General features: G+C 38.7%; 1 protein-coding gene across 4 annotated transcripts in view; it reads left to right on the forward strand.

Moving 5' to 3' along the window:
• LOC117400231 (breast cancer anti-estrogen resistance protein 3 homolog) overlaps positions 1-22592 on the forward strand; it is an 85944-nt gene that overhangs the window by 58153 nt on the left and 5199 nt on the right. For 3 of the 4 annotated variants that reach the window (XM_033999860.3, XM_033999851.3, XM_033999869.3), the window contains 4 exons: positions 18791-18919; positions 19999-20432; positions 21106-21206; positions 21556-22211. In XM_033999860.3, coding sequence (XP_033855751.1) covers positions 18791-18919; positions 19999-20432; positions 21106-21206; positions 21556-22211 — 1320 coding nt within the window. Of the gene's footprint in view, positions 1-7453; positions 7873-18790; positions 18920-19998; positions 20433-21105; positions 21207-21555; positions 22212-22592 lie in introns of those variants that run through there. The other variant, XM_033999877.3, reaches the window with a different exon arrangement.

Here is a 22592-nt window from a genome sequence, read left to right on the forward strand (position 1 = left end):
CACTCATTACCTGCAGCACGGGAAGTGAATCTATAGTGTGGTGTCAGAGTAAATAGACTTCACCAGAACAAAATGTACAGCAAAAAGATATTATGTATGTTTCTAAGTGTTCGGTGGCTACCTCAAGTTGAGAGTGTATTTCTCTTTGCTGTGTCAGGCCTGTGGAAGAGAAAGAGAAAGTACACTTCAAGTCAACTTGATTGGTGGTAACCACCGTACTCTTATAAATATATAAGTCATTCAATTTAACAAAAAAAAGGGCTAAATATGTTTTTACTGAACATTTTAAACATTTAGAATGCTTTGTCGCTGACATTCTGAATGTGAGATTTACACTCCAGTGAGGATGTTATTTAATACTAATGAAAGGAAATAACATTATGTTGTTAATAGTATCTTCAACAGTCCTTTTCCACAAGAAAAGTGCCTCATATTAAGCAGGCATTGCCAATAAAACAAACCTGCCATCTTCATCACTCTGTCAGCAGCTAAACTGATGCCACTAATCATATGCTTTAGCCAGGTTCATTCAGACTGCCAGTAGTGGCTTAAGAATCAGCATTTAAAAGTAGCTTTCATTACACTGATAATCGTTATGTGCTTAAAGTCAATAATGAATTCCTGTTCATTTACTGTAAGAGCCCTGAATTGATTTGCGCTGCCTTTGGTTTATTAACAGACTCAACTGCTGGATGGAATTGATATCTAAAAGCCTGCAGTATCTGCTGGTTTGCTGAAGTGCACCAATATACTGTTGTCCTATACTTAAATACAGTGGAACCAGACAAGCACCCTCCTTTTTAACATGCCTAGTTTGAATTGGGCAATACATAGCTTTTATATCACTTTCATAGATGCTACATAGCACTGTATTTAAAAGGTTTCACTGCAGCAAGAAAGCAGAGAACAAAAAGCTTTGCTTGAATAACACTACATGGCAGTCATAACACCTTCATAAAGGCACCATAACACGGTGTAACTATGTGCACACTCCTTCAGGATAACAAGTATTTGTAATAAGGATAGTTCACTGGTTGAATAGGACAGGGATAGTCGACTTCATCCATGTCATCATGCATCTTTTCCACATTTTGTTGTACTGTGTATATATATATATATATATATATATATATATATATATATATATATATATACAGTACTGTTCAAAAGTTTTAGGCAGGTGTGAAAAAATTCTGTAAAGTAAGAATGCTTTCAAAAATAGACGAATGTTAATAGATTATATTTATCAATTAACTAAATGCAAAGTGAGTGAACAGAAGAAAAATCTAAATCAAATCCATATTTGGTGTGACCACCCTTTGCCTTCAAAACAGCATCAATTCTTTTAGGTACACTTGCACAAAGTCAGGGATTTTGTAGGCATATAGTCAGGTGTATGATTAAACAATTATACCAAACAGGTGCTAATGCTCATCAATTCAATATGTAGGTTGAAACACAACCATTAACTGAAACAGAAACAGCTGTGTAGGAGGAATAAAATTGGGTGAGGAACAGCCAAACTCAGCTAACAAGGTGAGGTTGCTGAAGACAGTTTACTGTCAAAAGTCATACACCATGGCAAGACTGAGCACAGCAACAAGACACAAGGTAGTTATACTGCATCAGCAAGGTCTCTCCCAGGCAGAAATTTCAAGGCAGACAGGGGTTTCCAGTTGTGCTGTCCAAGCTCTTTTGAAGAAGCACAAAGAAACGGGCAACGTTGAGGACCGTAGACGCAGTGGTCGGCCAAGGAAACTTACTGCAGCAGATGAAAGACACATCATGCTTACTTCCCTTCGCAATCGGAAGATGTCCAGCAGTGCCATCAGCTCAGAATTGGCAGAAAACAGTGGGACCCTGGTACACCCATCTACTGTCCAGAGAAGTCTGGTCAGAAGTGGCCTTCATGGAAGACTTGCGGCCAAAAAGCCATACCTCCGACGTGGAAACAAGGCCAAGCGACTTAACTATGCACGAAAACACAGGAACTGGGGTGCAGAAAAATGGCAGCAGGTGCTCTGCACTGATGAGTCAAAATTTGAAATATTTGGCTGTAGCAGAAGGCAGTTTGTTCGCCGAAGGGCTGGAGAGCGGTACACGAATGAGTGTCTGCAGGCAACAGTGAAGCATGGTGGAGGTTCCTTGCAAGTTTGGGGCTGCATTTCTGCAAATGGAGTTGGGGATTTGGTCAGAATTAATGGTCTCCTCAATGCTGAGAAGTACAGGCAGATACTTATCCATCATGCAGTACCATCAGGGAGGCATCTGATTGGCCCCAAATTTATTCTGCAGCATGACAACGACCCCAAACATACAGCGAAAGTCATTAAGAACTATCTTCAGCATAAAGAAGAACAAGGAGTCCTGGAAGTGATGGTATGGCCCCCACAGAGCCCTGATCTCAACATCATCGAGTCCGTCTGGGATTACATGAAGAGAGAGAAGCAAATGAGGCTGCCTAAATCCACAGAAGAACTGTGGTTAGTTCTCCAAGATGTTTGGGCCAACCTACCTGCCGAGTTCCTTCAAAAACTGTGTGCAAGTGTACCTAGAAGAATTGATGCTGTTTTGAAGGCAAAGGGTGGTCACACCAAATATTGATTTGATGTAGATTTTTCTTCTGTTCCAGTCACTGTGCTGTTTGGTATCATTGTGTGCACCACACTGAACATGGACCAGAGAAAGCAAAGGAGAGAGTTGTCTGAGGAGATCAGAAAGAAAATAATAGACAAGCATGGTAAAGGTAAAGGCTACAAGACCATCTCCAAGCAGCTTGATGTTCCTGTGACAACAGTTGCAAATATTATTAAGAAGTTTAAGGTCCATGGAACTGTAGCAAACCTCCTTGGGCGCGGCCGCAAGAGGAAAATCGACTCCAGAGTGAACAGAAGGATAGTGCGAAAGGTAGAAAAAGAACCAAGGATAACTGCCAAAGAGATACAAGCTGAACTCCAAGGTGAAGGTACGTCAGTTTCTGATCGCACCATCCGTCGCTTTTTGAGCGAAAGTGGGCTCCATGGAAGAAGACCCAGGAGGACTCCACTTTTGAAAGAAAAACATAAAAAAGCCAGACTGGAATTAGCTAAAATGCATATTGACAAGCCACAATCCTTCTGGGAGAATGTCCTTTGGACAGATGAGTCAGAACTGGAGCTTTTTGGCAAGTCACATCAGCTCTATGTTCTCAGATGAAAAAATGAAGCTTTCAAAGAAAAGAACACCATACCTACAGTGAAACATGGAGGAGGCTCGGGTGCACAGGGTGCCTTGAATCTGTGCAGGGCACAATGAAATCTCAAGACTATCAAGGCATTCTGGAGCGAAACGTACTGCCCAGTGTCAGAAAGCTCTGTCTCAGTCGCAGGTCATAGGTCCTCCAACAGGATAATGACCCAAAACACACAGCTAAAAGCACCCAAGAATGGATAAGAACAAAACATTGGACTATTCTGAAGTGGCCTTCTATGAGTCCTGATCTGAATCCTATCGAACATCTATGGAAAGAGCTGAAACTTGCAGTCTGGAGAAGGCACCCATCAAACCTGAGACAGCTGGAGCATTTTGCTCAGGAAGAGTGGGCCAAACTACCTGTTAACAGGTACAGAAGTCTCATTGAGAGCTACAGAAAATGTTTGATTAAAGTGATTGGCTCTAAAGGTTGTGCAACAAAATATTAGGTTAGCGGTCCCATCATTTTTGTCCATGCCATTTCCATTTGTTTTCTTATTTACAATATTATGTTGAATAAAAAAGCAAAAGCAAAGTCTGATTTCTATTAAATATGGAATAAACAATGGTGGATGCCAATTACTTTTGTCAGTTTCAAGTTATTTCAGAGAAAATTGTGCATTCTTTGTTTTTAGTGGAGGGGTACCAACAAATTTGAGCACGTCTGTATATACTGATGTTGCATTTTTCTACTCTTATGAGCATCAACAATTTACTCAAAGACTCCACTAGAGTTTTCTACTATTATAACAACCTTGACTTGCATAAAGAAGGAAAAACATTGAGTGAAATAGCTCACAGCACTCGTTTTTCAAGGTGTGGTATCCGAAGCATAATCAACAAGTACAGAGAAACATCACCTGTAATTGACAAACCCAGGACTGGAAGACCCAAAAAGCTGTCTAACAAGGATGAGCAATACTTGAAGATAATATCCTTAAGGAATAGAAAGAAGACAAGCGTTGAATTGACAACAGAACTGGCAGTAGGCACAGGTGTTGTTGTCCATCCATCAACAGTATGAAGGTCACTCTTGAAATCAGGACTTAAAGGATGTGTTGCAGTAAGAATACCTCTGTTAAGAAAGGGGAACAAGACTAAAATGCTAAAATATGCACAAGAACACAGGAATTGGGCTATGGAACAATGGTCAAAGCTGTATTTGTGTAATGGTTCTAATTCAGTTTCCTCGCTTATCTGTTTACTCTGGTTAGCTCCTGAGCGAGCAGCATTGAGTTAATGACATTTGCGCTGTTTGCATTTTTGTGACAAGTCAAAAAGAAGAATGGGGGTGAATGGACGTGTTGTCCTTACTGTAGATTGAAATTGAATGTTACATTAAACCAGGCTCTACTACTTACTCATTAATGACTGACTTGACCGGTATACTTTTTCCAATAAAGGGATTTAAGACCGGAGGAAACTTTGGCACGCTTTGCAATTTCTGGTTCCAGCTCGTTCAGAGCATTGATTCCTCTTCAAAAGTCAGATTCAGCAACATGGAGTGCAGGAAGTACAGCGATTAGAATGAGGGGCTTTTAATAAAAGACAAGGCGCTTAATCACAAATGCAATGTGTTGTGTGTGCGTCAGTAGGTTAAATTAGTGCTCAATCACTTCTGAATGCTGAAATGCCTGAGAAAAAACAGTCAAATCCAATTGTTTCTCTGGTTTATGCCTATAATTCTTCAGCTCGTTGATGCTGATATACCGTTTGACTGTGTGAAGGGATCCAGTTGTAAATTTGCACATTAATTGTGCCAATCCACACAGAGATCAAATATATATCCAATGTAGTCTGTTTGTGGGTGTATTAATATTCAAATTATATTGAAACCTTGTACATATGTTAGTATTGCTATTTGTTTTAGATGTAATGAATGTGAAATCAAATTTTTACTGAAGTACGTGTACATGACAAACATGACAAAAAATTTCCAAACCACAAAACTGATTTCACTTTGTTTAGACTGGGGAAATGATTGCTTTTCCCCTTTCACAGAATCTTTACTTGTAAATGCATTGGCTACAGATTCTAAGCCATATCGTAGAACTTCTCAGCGTTCTTCTCTAGGGAACTTGTATACACCAGGAAGCCGGCTCTTAATTAGTTTCAGTTTAGAGACTTCCCAGTGATCTGGGAGTGCATTCTTTTGGTTTGATGAGGGTGTGCCAACAGGTTTTAATGCCACTATTTACATTTTATTACCAGCCTGAATTTAATGAGCTGGAGCTAAATGGATAAATAATACACAGTTCCAAAACTGCTATGCTCCCCTGCGCATTGCAACTGACTGCCTCTGAGGTCCTCTAAGAAGTCTTTTCAGAAGCAGTTTTTGCTGCTGGAATAGTTAGAAAGCAAGGCAAATATTGATCTCTCTTTGAGTAGTCTTTATTGAGAAGCAGTCCCAGTTGTATAAGCATTGCAAATAATGATCTAAGCACACAAGCAATTCAGAGTCATACAGAACACACACAACAGGATATTAAACATGTAAGAAATGAAATATTAGGAAAATGGAGATGATAATTAAAAATGATGAATAACACAGTAGTTGACGGGTTTACCGATTTGAAGTAAAGTACAGTGCATTTAGAATGAGCTCTGACAAAGCTCCTTTATCTAGCTGAGAGGGGCTGCACTGTAATGAAATGTTTCCATTCGTTGCTAACACGTCTTTCCAATCTGCTGAGTGAAACAGACTCGTTTTAATGGTGAAACGCAGAATATATCCCACAGAATCGATGTCTGTCAGTGTTAAAAATGCAGTACTTTTTGTTGTGTGGCGTGGGGTCCAATGAACTTCAATAAAAATGTAGGGAAATAATTAAGGCTCTTTTTTAAATTTTATAATAATTTATATTTATCCGTGTTTAATTTCGAGAAAAAAAGCTGCGCCAAATATAACGTTTACCTACCTGTCACTGCTCTGTTCGTTGAATCAATTCTCGTCCCTCCACCTTCCCAATCGCCACCCTTTTTCAATTACCCCATGACCAACCACACAGAATCTATTGTCATGTCCAAACGGCCAGGTGATAGTCCCTCAAACCACCAAATGTTTCCTCCACATAAATGCCATGTATTACCATTGTGGGGGCGTTCGCCCTGAATTACTAAAATAGATATGTTTGAGTGGTCCAAACTGTGAAACTGAGTTTAACTTTTGTTAAACCCCACAAATGGTCCAGTAAAATAAATAAGTACAATATTGTATAACACAGCTTCATAATGAATATGTGCACAGAGTTCTATAGTATTTTATAGGAAGCTGTATAATAGGGCTCGGTTACATTGTCTGTCACTTACATCAACATGTTGGAAATGACATAGGATGCTCAAGTGTGCTTCATCCTTTAGATACCTCTTTCTGAATTAAGGCTCAAATGAATAACAACAGCAGGCCAACGCGTGCACCATCGTCATCTGTGAAGCGGATGACCCTGCAGCTCCTGTTTGCTCATCACTTCTAGACAGGAGTTGTCTTGATCGAAAGTAAATAAGCAGTGAGCCTTTGGAGTCTCCCTTAATCTTGAAAGCTGAGTCACCAGTGTTTGTGTTGGGGACGATGCCATCCCCATCCATCTCTACAGGATTTAGGAAGCCACCCACGGCAACGCATTCTCATTTAGCTGCTTTTAGTTTTGGTTATTTGGCAGGCTATGGTACTCTTAATTTAAAACTCTGCTTCTCTGAGTAATTTTCTAAAAATGGTGTTGTTACGGGTAAGTGAATTCTTACCATTTTTAATGCCTGCAACTGAATGGCAGCATACATGCAAGATGAATATATTTCTCAATAATGATGAACTGTAGATTTGTCTAAATAGTGTTTTTGTTTTTTTTATGTTCGTAAAGCATTGTTTTGGCAAAGGTATTATCTATCTCAGAAGATTTGTTCTCCTGATTTATTATTATTATTATTATTATTATTATTATTATTATTATTATTATTATTATTATTATTATTATTATTTATTTCTTAGCAGACGCCCTTATCCAGGGTGACTAGTTTCTGATGGTTTTACCTCAGAAATTATAACGGCTCCTGGTTGGAAATTCAGTTGGAATTCAGTTTGAAAACAAAAATTATACAGTAAATGCTAAATGACAGAATTCTGACCAGTACTGTGAATACTGTGGTTTTTAGAATTGCCAATGCATGTAAATGTGTGTGTGTGTGTGGGAGGGGGGCTCTGTGAAAGCAGAGGGTTGGGAGCACTAGCAGTCTGTAGTGAAGCCCTCCCAGATTGTTAGAATTTCATTAGCAGGAGAGCTGGATCACATGAGAATTCCAGCACTCCGTACATGGACAGCTGTGGGTCAGCATGCCAGCATGCTGTAACACACACACACACACACACACACACAGTACAGGCTTCATCCAAGAGGCACAATCAAAGACAGATGCACTCTCAAGCAAGACAGTCTGAGGATAACCCACCATGCTCACAGTGACCCAGCCAGTGTGGGCTTGGCAGATGTTGCTGTGATTGTGACTCAGTGGGTCAATCCTGGGTCTCTCTTCTCTCTTGGAATTTCTTCAGTGGGCACGAGCATGTCTGAGAGGTGTAACGTGCTGAGGACCATCACTGCAGCACTCTGCTGCTTCTATCAGAGGAGCTCTGTTATTGGGGTCAAGGTGAGTGAGGGGCTTGCTGGCTCTGTTGACGAAGATGCATGACAACATCACCTTGCACTCTGTTAAGCAAGAAAAGATCTTACTACAGGCAAAATTGAAATATGACCCATATGTTTTGGGTCGAGAGTACAGGAGGTCTTTTTAAATGTTTTGTAGTAAAATTAGGGCTTATTATTATTATTATTATTATTATTATTATTATTATTATTATTATTATTATTATTATTATTATTATTACATCTAAGGGGATTGTAATTTAAATTGGGTAACTCTGAGACACCTTGCAGCAGGACACAGCTGATGAAGCATTAAATAGAACTGTTACAGATGTCTTATCTCTTTCTGTTTGGTGGCTAGATGATTAAACTCCAAATTAAATGGTTAAAAACTAGTAAGCAATGACTGCGTTGCCTGACAGAATTTAAACGTTACTTGCTGCAAACTACACGAGTGAATGTTTAGTTAAACTGTCACACTGTGGTACCAATAAGCTGCTGTTTTGCTAATCCAAAGCTATGGTTTCTCTGGGTCAGTCACAGAGTAGAGACGAATGATGTTATTGGTATAAACAATTTAAACATTTCAAACAGTCACATCCGTCTGCCTGGCTACTCCTTCCACCTGTCTGAAGAAGATGGAAGCCAAAATATTGTAGCTAATTATTAAAATTGTTTTCAGTTTTGCAATTGCTTTTCTTCTAATTATACATATATGTGTGTGTGTGTGTGTGTGGGGGGGGGGGGGGGGGGGGGGGGGGGGGAAACATAAGGAACACATTTTTGTATCCCTATTAATTTTCTATTTATAAGTTAACTATTCAAAAGCGCTATATATATGAACTGTGCTGTGTATGTGTTAATGTATTATACCAATGCAGAGAATATGCTGACAGGCACAAAGCCAATATTTGAAGTGAGCAGGTACATCCGGTATTAATAACAGTCGTGGACTCAAAGTATATTAGGGGGCTGCCTTCTAACAGGCATTTCTATTTGTGTTTCATAAATCATACTTCAGTGAGCATGGGAAGTATGTATAAACATAACAGTGATTTATATTCGAAAAGAATGATGAATTAAATCCTGGCTGGCCGTGCCTCAGCAGCTAACGGTAAATGCCATTAATTGAATGTGTTCTTCTCTGGTCAAGCTCTTAGTTCTGGAGGCATGCTCATGAGAACTTGCTGATGTAGTCCATCAGATTCAAATATTTCTGTATTTATGGAAGGTTTAGGCCCAAAATAGCTTGGAGTTTGTTTTTCTTTATGTCTGGTATTTTGGTCTGCAGGGGCTGCCTGAGTATGAGACCCTGGACAGGGTTTGGCATGATGATTTCTTTTTTTAAAATACTTTAAATAACTAAGGGGTTGTCATGGGAACTTTCCATTTGGCCAGCTCCAGATGGTCTTGGGGATGCGGAACAGTGTAGACTGTGTTCGGCCTGGGTCAGGGGGTTCATTTAAAAATAAATACAAATACGTTAAAGACTAGTTCCAAAAATTCAAAATCTAGCTATATAAGGGGCCCCCGAAGCACTCATTTCCTTTTTAATAATGACTACGACATCCAATATAGTGTGTCTTTAATTTTAGACTGCTTATATTTAAAGTGGGACACAGCTGGTTCTTTCATGCAGTTTATGACTGCAGAAGAGAGCCACTCCTAGAGTTCTAAAAGAGTAACAAAAATGAGCAGCAAATTGTACAGGCTTATTCGATTACAAAACTACTACAATAGCCTCCCCTGCTGCTGTTGCCAATATTAAACTCCCAGTTTTCATTGCTTACATTCGCAATACTAAGATTTACTGGTGCCCCTCCCCTCCCCCCGACCCTGGCCTGACGTGATTTCTAATTAAAAGATTTAACATATGCTCATTATTTGAAGAAAATTCCACTTCCCTTTTTAGAAGTAACAACTATTCAGTCAGCTGGTTGGTTTTAAACCTGGATAATACCTCATAAAAATGCCTTGTACTACACACCAAACAAATATGTACCAACCTGAAAAACAAATACCTTTAAATAAATAGTGCTTTGAAAGCGTAGTTTTAAAATACCTTGTTTTCACAGCTATTCTTCTCATTATGTTGTTGAACTATTCATTCCTTTTAAAGTACAACACTAAAGAACAGCTGGTAGTCTACACCTACTGCTTTCTTTGCTGGACAGAAAGTTCCTTTTCAGTTAGTACTGGCTGTGCTATCTTGCTGAAACTGACAGTGAGTTAAATAATGGCAAGGTATGCTCAGGCCATTGAAATTAGAAATCAAAGTTGTAATAAAGAAATCATTACCTGAAACCTATAATACCCAGCATAAACACCAGTATAATAATTATTGTTCAAAGACAAATTATTTTTAAACTTTTCATCTTATTAATGACGGATCAATAATGCAAGTTCATCAGCAGTGTAGTGGTGCAGCAGTTTAAAAGGGTTCCCATCCTTTAATTTTCACCTTCCTCATGCAGGCGGAAAATAAAAGGGACTTTTTGACTGCTGCACCACGTCAATGCTGTTAAACTCCTCTGGATAGTGTGCTGCGTCAGTGCTTAGATATACTGGACTTTATGCATGGCACATCTGATTTTCAGTTATTAATTATCTTTACTCCGGAAAATGTACTTTAAACTAATTTAAAAATGTTACTTTAAGTTAAACAGGTTTCTCTTTCTAAATTCCCCTCGGTGTTGCTAAATTCAACTTCTAAAAATGGATCAATGTTCTGAATGTTCTTGAAGCTAAAAATATAAAGCATGCCAAAGCGCCGGGTCACGTCGTTTGTAAATGAGGTAGCAAGCAGTACAGGTTCAGTTTAACAGTCCTCTCGTAGGACTCAGAATGGATGCTAGGCGAAGGTCTTGTTAACAAGACTCATGAGCGAGGAACAAACAACTAAAACCACTTGTAAATCAACTCCTGTCGCATTGTGACAGTTTCAGCTTCAGATGTGCACTCCACCTTCCCCCATTCCCTTCCTCTGGAGTCCCATTGCAAGGTTTCCTAGGATTAAGCAAGGCCTCTGTCATAATACAAAGGCAGTGGGCTTGAGGCTTCAGTACGTTTAGAACTAATAATTTGCTTAATTAGACATTTTTAATTGTTCCTAGCTCCGAAAAAGATACAGATTTAAAATGTTGCAGCTAACTTGAAATCTTCAACTGTTTTAAGAGCTGAAAACAAGTAAAACGGTCTAATTATTAAGTCAATTATTAGTTCAATTAAGGGTTCAGTTAAGTAATTGAGAGCTCAGTTGGAATGAAAACCAGAAGACACAGGGGGTCCCCAAGACCGGGTTTGAGAAGCCCTGGCTTAGACAATCCAGCGCTTCAGCAAGACAGTACCGCTGGAACAAGCCTTAATCCTTTAAACATGCTTCCTAGTAATCTCTGAAATACTAGACGAACGCTGGGATAACTTTTACATTAAAGGGAGCAACACGAACGAAAGGACTTGAAAGAATGGCTATGGGCAGCAGAGAACTCCAGACTACTGTACTGTACCAAGTTACAGTATGTCCTGTAGCTGCATGTGTGCAGAGACTACACTCTGAATGGTTTGTATGTGTATAAAACCCACAGGAAAGGACACACTGTATTTGTTTTTCAGATATTAGACATCCTGTCATCCTGTTGTCTTGATTGTTTCCCAAAGACATCAATCTTGTTCTCCTTCACCAAAACCAAATGGGAATTTCATTTGTTTCATTCATTTTAAGTATTTAGTTTTAAACTCCAAATGGATTAATTTGCAACCATTTAGTAAAATAAGTTTTGATTAAAAATAGATTTGGTTTTCCATCCAGCTGATTTAGGACTTATAGTCCAAAACATCCTGAGATAAATGATTTTTTTTTTCTCAGTTATTCACATTTTTGTACCTACATTACCATTTTCTTATATATATATATGCATGCATTTTGAAATTAAATAGCTTGTAGCCTGGGTCGTGGTTTTGAATATATTGTTTAAAGTTTAAAACTTTGTAAAAATGTGTGTAGTAGTTTTTAATCCAATATAGCTTAATGTATCTGCATATTTTACCATGATGCTTTTAACATGATATTAAATTTCTTGTTACTTAATGCAAACCACTCAGTAGCTTCTCCTCTTAAAACGTTGTGATGCTTTTAAGCCACGGAGCTCAGTGTTCGTAGACTGTAATGTGGCAAATTACATGGCACAGCAAGGAGGGGCAGTAGCAGATAGTGTGTAATCATAGAAGGAGAGTCAATAAACCTCCTCCAGGGTATTACATGAGGAGATAGGGGTCTCAGTTTACTTATCAACAGGAAGGGTGAGACCCAACACAAGTGGACATGCTCAGTAAATGTGTGCCAGGAAGTCTTGAGAGATGAGACTGATAGGGCAGGACATCAGACAGATAGAGCCGTGCATTAGGGAGGCTGGTAATTGTTGAGACGTTTGATAAGAATAGACCAGGGACATCAAAATTCAGCTTAATTTTGCCTATTTACACTGCTAAATAAATAGTTCCATCAGAGAAAAAAAAAGTTGATACACTGTGTAAAAGTAGTTTTTGTGTATTAACTAATCTCATGGGTGCACACAGCTCCTTTAGATCTTGTAAAAACACATGGAGTTTTTGTACTAACCATTTAATCATTTTCACATCTTAAATCACAAACCAGTCATTAACAACTCCTTTGTATTAGGAGTCTCATTGTCTGAACTGCGGATTAAACTAGCAATGACAAAACATCTGGAAATCTGTGGCTATTGTTGGCTTGTGTTTTTGTGATTCTCTCTCTCTCTTCCTGTTTTTTAATATTATCCTCAATATGAGAGAAGGGCCTCTGATAGAACTGTCAACAACTGTTTTTAGTAAATATATGTTTCCCCCAAATATATTGCCAGAAGGCATTGCTTTTTGGCCTCTTTAAAGTAATGAATAATACAATCAGAACATGCCAATTGCCATAAATTACATTGCTGCTTCTATGGATGCCAACACTATTAACACATTTTGCATTGTGTTTCTAACTTTAGAGACCCCAGCAAGCACAGTGATATATTTCTTAACTGCCTTGACTTTAAAAAAACACCCTTGGTCTTCCTCATGCAATATGTTTTTTTATTATTATTATTATTTATTGCTTAGCAGACGCCCTTATCCAAGGCGACTTACAATTGTTACAAGATATCAATTATTTTTTACATACAATTACCCATTTATACAGTTGGGTTTTTACTGGAGCAATCTAGGTAAAGTACCTTGCTCAAGGGTACAGCAGCAGTGTCCCCTACCAGGGATTGAACCCACGACCCTCCAATCAAGAGTCCAAAGCCCTAACCACTACTCCACACTGCTGCCCAACTTTTTAAGCTGCAATATTTGCCTGGCTGAAGCAAGTACAATGTAAGCCGATTACAAGCTAGGGGGTTATAGTAAAGGTGACTCCCAGCACTATGATCTAATTCTAATGTGCAAATAGGTGTAAGATGTTGGTATCCAGCCTAATAGAAAACTGAGTCGTTAGCATTTCATTTACAGGCTTAATCAAAACACCAAAGTGGAGCCGTGCCGGCTAGAGGAGCTTATTATTCATGTGAGGACTCAGCTTTAATTCATGACGAATAAAGAGCCGAGCACTTTTATTCATCCAATACAACACTAGTCAAAGCATTCTAAATTCTTCCGAGTAACAAAATACTTTTGGAAACCATGGAAAGCAATGTATTTGTAAATATATAAAGCTGTAAATATATTTTTTACTGCAATCAGTCAGCCATATTTATGATAGGTGAGATAAGCGCTGGAGCTCTGTTAGTGTATTAACCCTTGATGCATATGGATTGACTGACTAGAGAAATGTGTTTAACTGCTTTCTATCTTGGGGTGAACGACGGCCCTGGTGTTCGACTAATTGTAATTTTATTTTGCACTCAGCTGAACTGTTTACACATTCAAAATAAAAATCCTGGTAAATGAAAAACTGCTGTAAATGTTACTCAGTTCTGGCATAAAAACTATGAGCCAAACAGGTTATGAGTAAATAATAATTTCATACAGTGAATATTTTCTAAAATGGAACTCAAATTAACAGTGGTTATAAATTAATTCCAGTTAATAATTTAGTCAGATACTAATACTTATAGTAAGTTAGCACTATCCAGAGAGAAAGTTTTAATGCCAGCACAGTGCATGGTTCTGTTAGTGTGAGTACTATAATAAATATGCCTGAGGTTAAATACATATAAAAGTAGTCTATAAATAGTTTACAACTGAGCATGCAGAAAGACTATTTGGCTAATTTGGCTCTTTACATTGGGTCTCATGCCTAAAAAAACATGCCTTCACACTTGCCAAGTATTACGCACACAACCTGCTTATTTTAATAATAAAATTGAACAATGTTCTGTCATTATTTTAATGAAGGCTGTGACAAACACCCAGTAAAAGAAGAGGGAAATGCAGGGAGTCAGTCTGTCAGATGTCTAGCCACTATTATAATTCTCCAATAAATCTTCTTGTGTTCATATTGCTTTATGAGCATATCACATGTTTTCGTTAGACTTGTATATTCACAGTGCCAGAGTATGGGAGGACTGGCTAGACTGGAGAGAATTGAATACACTAGAGCAAAGCTATGCAACCTTTTTGGCTCAAAGAGCCTTATCGATTTAGTATATATCACTAATGGAAAAAAGTTGAGTTTCTTGAAAGCTGACCAAAATGTAGCATCATGCATCTACAGTAGTTTTCTTCTCCTTAAACCTGTCGTTTTAAATTGAATTTTGAATTTTTACAGTACCCAGGACTACAGATTGCCTTCAGTCTTTTCAAACTAAAACCTTTTTCTGGAGCTCAGTGAGCTGTATGTCTCTGAAGTCGCTGGTTGATCAGTCCTGGAACTCAATGAGCTGTCTGTCTCTGGAGTCGCTGGTTGATCAGCTCTGGAGCTCAATGAGCTGTCTGTCTCTGGAGTCGCTGGTTGATCAGCTCTGGAGCTCAATGAGCTGTCTGTCTCTGGAGTCGCTGGTTGATCAGCTCTGGAGCTAGTGAGCTGTATGTCTCTGGAGTCGCTGGTTGATCAGCTCTCCATAAGAGGGTTTGTAGCACAGTGATTTTTGGCCGTGGCCATGAAACAACACATGTTTACAGTGAAGTATTTTTATAAAGTCAAGACTGTCTGCTTAATGACTAATTAATTAATAACAAACCAGTGTTATCCCCATAACAGTCCTCTCTACTTATCTATAACCTGTGCAGTAGGTGTTGCTCTGTAAAACCACACACACTTGCAATGTTGTTTAACTTTTTTGGACCCCACTAAAATGCACTCAAACCAAGACTGATAATCCAGGGATGGAAATAAGACTATAGCAGTTTCACCCATGCCAGATTCTAATACAAGCTTGATTAGTCACAATGTATAGGTAACAAACTCAGGTGTCCTGTTAAACTCATAGTAAAACCAGAAATGGATCAAAGTGCTATGCGAGAGTCTTATTTCCATCCATATAATCCTGGAGCTTCAATTTGTAAATGTGTGATTTTAATTGTATCCCACCTTTATTTAAGCAACTGAGACGGCAGGAAAATGTGAAATATTACATAGCTGTGTTTATCATGGTTCATTGATAAAAAAAAAATACTGCATGAAGTACGACATATAAACACATGAATATCAAAAACAAGTAAAAAAATTGCCAGTGTTAGCCATTAACTATTTTTAGTCCAACTTTTCCTTTAAGGTAGAGACTAAAGGCATCAATTGAATACTTTTAAGCTCCATTAATTGAATACCAACAGACCGTCTGTGTTTTGATTTAGTCTTTCATGCTCAATCAGGTTCAAACTAGGAAGTGTATTTAGTGATGATGACAATGACATCCGTATTACCTTCTGACTGTCACATGCACCCAGCAGCTGTGAACTAATCCTTCCCAGCAGCTCTGTCAGTGTTTTTAAATAATCATGATTCGAGCATCAGCACCTCGCTAATCCCTGTGTCTGACACGTCTGCTTTCCCTAAGTGCTCAATTTCTCTATCAGTCAAATTTCAAAACCACTACTAAACTACTTAAGTAACAATCACTCCTACACCACAAACAGTTGAGTAGGTTTCATGTGTGTCACTGCACTAACTGTAAATGGTCTGATACAGTGTTTTAACTGAGCATTGATCAGGTAATGATTTATTTAGAAGCTTCTTTAGTCAGTCTTCATAGTATGCTGCGTCATTGAAATTCTTTGGTATTTCATGTTTCATTTGTAATTAAATTGTATTGATTATAAGCGAAGTATAGGAGCTTTAATATTATCAGAGAAAATGGAAAAGACATCCAGTCTAAAGATTTGTCAAGTAATTAGTGTTTAGTATTGTAGGTCAGAAAAGAAGTATTAGTTACACTATGTTTGAAATGTGTGTCTACACCTTTAAATTACAGATTTGAATTAATGTATGTTTGCATTTGGACTATTAGGGTTCCTGTATATGTATAGGGGTTTAGTTTTATGTAGGGGATACAGGACATGAGAATGAGACAGGAACATGAGTGAGATTGCTAAGCAAGAGTAAACAGCTGCATTATCCCTTTTGCTGTGTACACCTCCTCATACCATGTGCTCTCCCAATAAACCCTTTTAACCCACTATTGTGTATCAGCAATTGATACATAAGCCTTACAGTATTACAAAAGAGTGTTTTTTATAGTTATGGATTTTTATTGTTCTTTTTTTTATTACCTTGGAGAGATTTGGAAAGATGACTAGTGTTTGATTCGTTTAAGAGAGGTGTACATTTTCTATTTGTTTTTGTGCAATTAAGGAGCTTGAGAAACATCATATTACAGGCGAGCCAGGAATCACTTTTTCAACCTCCCATGACAGCACTTCGGTTTGAATAATGTGTCTGATGGGATTCAAGATCTGTTTTGGAAGTAGCGTTTGCATAAATACCATAGAGCTGATTTATAATTTAATATAAACAAGCTGTCATAAAAGCTAAAGCAGTGGTTTTCAACCTTTTCATCTCAAGTACCAGTGTTTCCAGCAGGGAACACCAGTCATCACTGAAAATGTGACACCATCATCTAATTATTTGGCAAGAGTTCACCACAATCAACAACACAATGGCTGCTTTGGTTCCCCATCAGCAACTTTGAAAGTTCACAACAAATACCTTTCATCATAACTTCTCATTTCTCTGTGATTCAGTGGTGCAAACAGATTCATACATTACAATTGAGGGAGTATTGTGATTGAGGAATCATATCGTCTTAAATACAATTTCCCTTTATATACAGTGCAGCTATACATTAACTTTTGTGTTTTAGTGTTTAGGTTTCACTTGTGTTTAAATGTTAAATGTTTACACTTAGTCAGTTTTCTTTAGAGTAGGTTTCCTTTATTTACATAGAACACAGTGCCGGCTGGCTGGCCATTAAATTCCACCAATGCGGTTTATTTGACTCTTCTGTAACTCACAGTGCCATCTGGTGGCAGAATGGTGTCATTGCTGTAGTTTTAAAGTCAGATCTGTTTTTGTGGCACATCCCAAAGACAAACTCTTATGTTGATGTATTCAGCAGTCTAAAGGTTTTTAGTTACCAATGTATTTGACCTCTTAGACAATCCTCTCTCTTGTCATTGGGCACAGCTGTAGCATTTGCTCTTCTAAGCTTAATGCAAAGGTCTGTTGTGATAGCTCGTCACACAGCTGTTCCCTATCCAGGAAGCATTAGTGGATCTCAATACTACCATCATTTAAATCAGATTTTAACGGGCATAACAAACTACAGACCTGCACTGTTTTGATTTTCATAGCCTCTGACCCTTTATTAATTATTTAAACAGTGTCAGTAATTCAATCCACCAGCTTTTTGAAAAATTAAATAGACTGCATTGTATTTCTTAATTTAAAATATGATCTATAAGTGTCTTAACCATTAGTGTCTTATTTATTTACTTTATTTATTTATTTGGCAGACATCTTTATCCAAGGCCATTAACCCTTCTTATGGTGTAATGAGTCATTTGCATGTATCAATGGCAAAGACATCTCAGAAGCAAAGTGATGAAATATTATTATTATTATTATTATTATTATTATTATTATTATTATTATTATTATTTATTTCTTAGCAGACGCCCTTATCCAGTGCAACTTACAATTGCTACAAAATATCACAGTACAAAGTATCACATTACAATAAAATCAGTAGCAAATAAGATCAAATTCAAATGAGCAAAATAAAGAATACAGTAAATAATTACATTTAAGAGTGAATTCGACTAAGAGCAGTTAACATATAGTAAAGATATTTGCTTATACAAGTAAAGTCCAGTAAGAGCACATAGTAAGTATGATAAATGGATGATTTCAAGTAAGAGCAATATACCTATAACAGTAACATCAAATACAAGATACAGGAAGTAGTTATAGTTAAGAGCAGTAGTAGAGTGCAGTAAGGTAAGGAGCAGTTCAGTGCAAGTATAAGCTGATGCAAGTACTGGTACAATTGGGTGCCATATATCAGGATGTCATGATTTGTTTACAGTATATGCAATTACGCCAGTGAGTCACTGTTTAACAAACAAGCCAGATCGTTTACTGTATTTCCGTCAGGTATTACAATCCTGAGTACACAACAGGTGAGCTAATAAACACTTGGCATGTACTGAAGAGAGGCAGTTTCCCAACCTACTGTATTCATTAACTAATCACAATGCTGTCTAGTAGGGGTAAAATAATCGGATGATAAAAAGAGGAGCCAATGAATGAGTGGAATGTAACACCACCTGCAAGTCGTGAATGGCTACTGAAGCCACCTAAGACGGGTAGAAAGTGAAAGTTAGTGACAGAAGCAGAGAGTCACTCAGCGCACGCAGACTCACACACTGTCATGTCTGTGAAGGTACTGAAAGAGCATGTTCTTCCTGCTTATGTGTAGTTCTCCAAGGAGAGATACATCATGGATGGCACTCCGGAGCGGCTACACAAGGAGCTGGAGGAGGAGCTGAAGTTGAGCAGCGAGGAGCTACGAAGCTATGCCTGGTACCATGGAGCCATCCCCAGACAGGTACCCCGCCCACGCTGCTGCTTTCAGGGCCCCTGGTCCACGTTTACTGATTTGGTTGTGTTGAAAATGCTTTTAGTTTGTATAGCCACATTTAAAAGTCATGCAATGTGAATATAATTGTAATTGAAGAGAGAAATATGAAATGGTGTAATTACAGAAGTTATGATTGAATAGGTCTATCATTACGGCACAGTGGAAAATGGGACATGAAGGAAAACTTTTGGCAAGGCCTTACCTCACATTGCAACGTTACGTGTTACAAAACTATTATGAAACACTTGTAAGGTTGATTTTAAAGACTCAAAATGTGCCTCAAGTGGTTTGTTACTTGTTTTGGCTTTACTTTCTCAAACAAATGGTGCCATATTCTCTTGGCTTAAAGACCTTAAATACTCTGAATTTGAGTTCTTGTCAATGTGTTGACAATTTTCTGGTTTATTTGTTCAATTAGTTTTAATTGTTGACAAATGGTGACCACCATGTTCTTGATAGCAACACTGTTGGTGGCATACACTGCATATATGATTGATTACTATAGTCAGGAAAGGCAAAGGTTGGTATTAAAATAATTACATCCAGGGTCAAGGGGTACCTTATTAGAAACATCTATTGAATTTGTCGATTGCACTGTCAATTTGTTATATATCCCAGACTCTGTCAATAGTGTATACTGCTTGAAAGCACCTTCTCTCCACTGGTTTTCAAAATTCCAAAGACACAGTACCTATAATTTTATGGCTCATACAAAAACCTCAGTTTATATGCATATGTGTCTTCAGTGGTAGAACCTCCGCTTATTGCAGTATTTATTGATATTAAGAGCTAAGGGAGTTGACAGTAGAATAGTTGTACATGTATTATTTTTTATCTCTAATTTCAGGTAATAAGCTGGTAACACTTTAAAATAATGGTCGCAAATTTATTTCATTGGAGTAACACGAATAACTTGTGTTTTGTAGTTTATTTGTAATGAATTTATTAGTTCTGATAAATAATGTTAAAATTTAAAAAAATGGCCACAGATTAATTGTTTTTAAGTGTAACCCTTAACTAGCCTTGGTGTTTTTCCTGACAAAAAGGTATCAGAAAGCCTGATCCAGCGGGATGGAGATTTCCTGATCCGGGATTCTCTCTCCAGCCCAGGGAACTACGTCCTGACGTGCCAGTGGAAGAACAGCCCACAGCATTTCAAAATCAACAAGAAGGTGATGGCCATGAACGAGGCCTACTCGCGGGTGCAGTACCTGTTCGAGAGGGAGAGCTTTGACAGCGTGCCCTCCCTTGTGCGTTACTACGTGGGGAACCGCAAGCCGGTGTCGGGACTGGTGGGCGCCATCATCTTCCAGCCCATCAACAGATCCCTGCCACTGCGGTGCCTGGAGGAGAAGTACAGCACAATGCCCATTAGGATTGAGTGCTCCGTGCCGGCCGATAAACCGGAGAACTGCAAGAGGCTGAGCCTCAACGTCATGAACAATGGACACTCTCTGGACCACAGAGGCAATCTCCTGAGGTAGGTTTAAGACATGCACATTTAATACACATTTAACCCAACCCATCTGCAGTCTGGAACATTGGAGGGCTACCACTTTTGGTTTTGCTTTCACGGAAAGTGACGACGTCATTAACCAAAATGTTTGTCTACTTCAGTTAGTTTCTTTTCTTTTTTTCACCAGAATTTTAAACATTCGGATTAAAATTTAGCAATTACAATTTTTGTTTCTGAGAGCACATTTTAAATTTATATTTTAAAGCACAGTATAATACCAGGTGTTTAGCCATGTATGGTGTCTAAAGCAAAACCAATTTGTAGGAATAGTTAATGATTTCATTGCGTCACTCTTATAAACAAACACAAAATACGAACATGTATAATTTTAAAATCAGTAGGACTAGACCTGTATTTTAGTCCCTGTATAATTACACGGGGTACATAAACCATTTCTGTTGGTGGAAAAATGTAGCTCAGTTTAGAAACAAGAATATCATTTGGTCGCTGCTGTGCCAGAAAATGTCTAATTATAAGTTATGTAACTCGTATCTTTAGTCAACCAAATAATTTCTGCATTTACTGCAATTTTATTCCCCTGCTAAAGAAAGCGTTGTCGTCGTAGTTCAGTCTCAGTGTCCAGTGTCCCTTCTAGCGGATTCTCAGTCCTCATTCTCACTGTGTTTCATCCTCACAGAAACAAAGACAAGAGTGGCAGCCAGCCTGCCTGCCTCAACCACGTCCAGGAGAAGAGACGGCCACTCAAGACGCATCAGTCCGAGAGCTTTCTCCCCATTGGTATGTGTTTTCAATCAGTTCTTCCTTCTAATATTGAGGACTTTGTAAAATGTTTGAAGTTCTTATGTTTTTTCTATTAACCCTGTACAGTGTAAAAACTATTTTTAAATTGATTTCCAATGTACATATTTTATAACTATAAATATGTTACTTAGGAAGACAGACCACACAGGTTCTGCTATACATGGTAACAACCCAGTACTGTGTTTTAATAAACTAAGGAGCAAAATCTGTCTGAATATTGCAGTTGGACTAGATAATGCAGTTTTAAGTTGATGTGTTTCTTATGTGTATCATATTATTTTAGCAATTACTCCTAATCCTTTTTTTTTTTTTTTTTAAATGCCAGGCTCCCGTCCCCATCCCCAGACACATACAATGGAGATGCAGCCACAACAGAAGTCCACCGTGTTCAGGACTGGAAGTGAGCCGACCCTCAGCCCAACCGTGCCAAAGAGAGTGATGTTCGAAACGCAGGCCGGGGAGGCCATCCGGGGTTCGGACAGCCAGTTGTGTCCCAAACCACCCCCCAAACCCAGCAAAGTGCCGTCCCTGCGCCAGCCGCATTCCCCGCGACTCCAGCAAGCCCCATACAGCCCTGACGTGAACTACTGCGAGTTGAGACCCTGCAGCCCAACCGACTGGGAGAGGCTCACCCAGACCGTAGTGTCCCCCAGCAGCTACGTGGAGAGGCTGAGAACCGAGGAGAACATAAAGACCTGCTACAGGAAGTCAGAAACCAATTTTTCTGTGCTGGAGCTGAACTCTTACCAACCTGCCATGGAGTCAGTGGAAGACAGCAATGAAGAGGAAGAGAAGGGGCCAGCATTTGTCCGTCCAGTCTTTGAGACCATGTCCGTATTTAGACCCAATGACTTTGAATCCCGGCTGCTTCCCTCTGAGAACAAACCACTGGAAACGGTAGTCCTCAAAAAAGCCAAAGAGCTTCTTGTGAGCAAAGACCTAAAGACCATCGCCAAGCACATCCTTTTAGCTGACTGCCAGGTATTATCACATTTCTGTCTCCAATCAGTTTTGTGTCAGTTTATTTGGCCATTGCATTTTTCTGACATGCTTTGTACTCTAAAATGTTGAAGGCCTGCAAGTGGCCCTTAAAAGGCTTCACTTGTAGCAGCTGTTCATATTTGTTTGTTCCTTGGTTGACTGCTATTTACCATTAGAAGAGTGTCAAATGAAAGCAATGCCATGCTAAGATGCTTCAGAATGACACAAAGGATAATTTACATGGTCTCCGTTCGAATTAGTGACGGAGCAGCTTGCCTCCAGCAGGGGTGGGTGCAGACTGTGGTTGCGCTGCTGTGCCAAAGCTGCCCTTGATTGCGGAAAATCATTTAGTCTCAAGTCTCATACATGTAAACAGACCCG

Source organism: Acipenser ruthenus, chromosome 10 (genome assembly GCF_902713425.1).
Source record: "Acipenser ruthenus chromosome 10, fAciRut3.2 maternal haplotype, whole genome shotgun sequence".
Taxonomy (NCBI): domain Eukaryota; kingdom Metazoa; phylum Chordata; class Actinopteri; order Acipenseriformes; family Acipenseridae; genus Acipenser; species Acipenser ruthenus.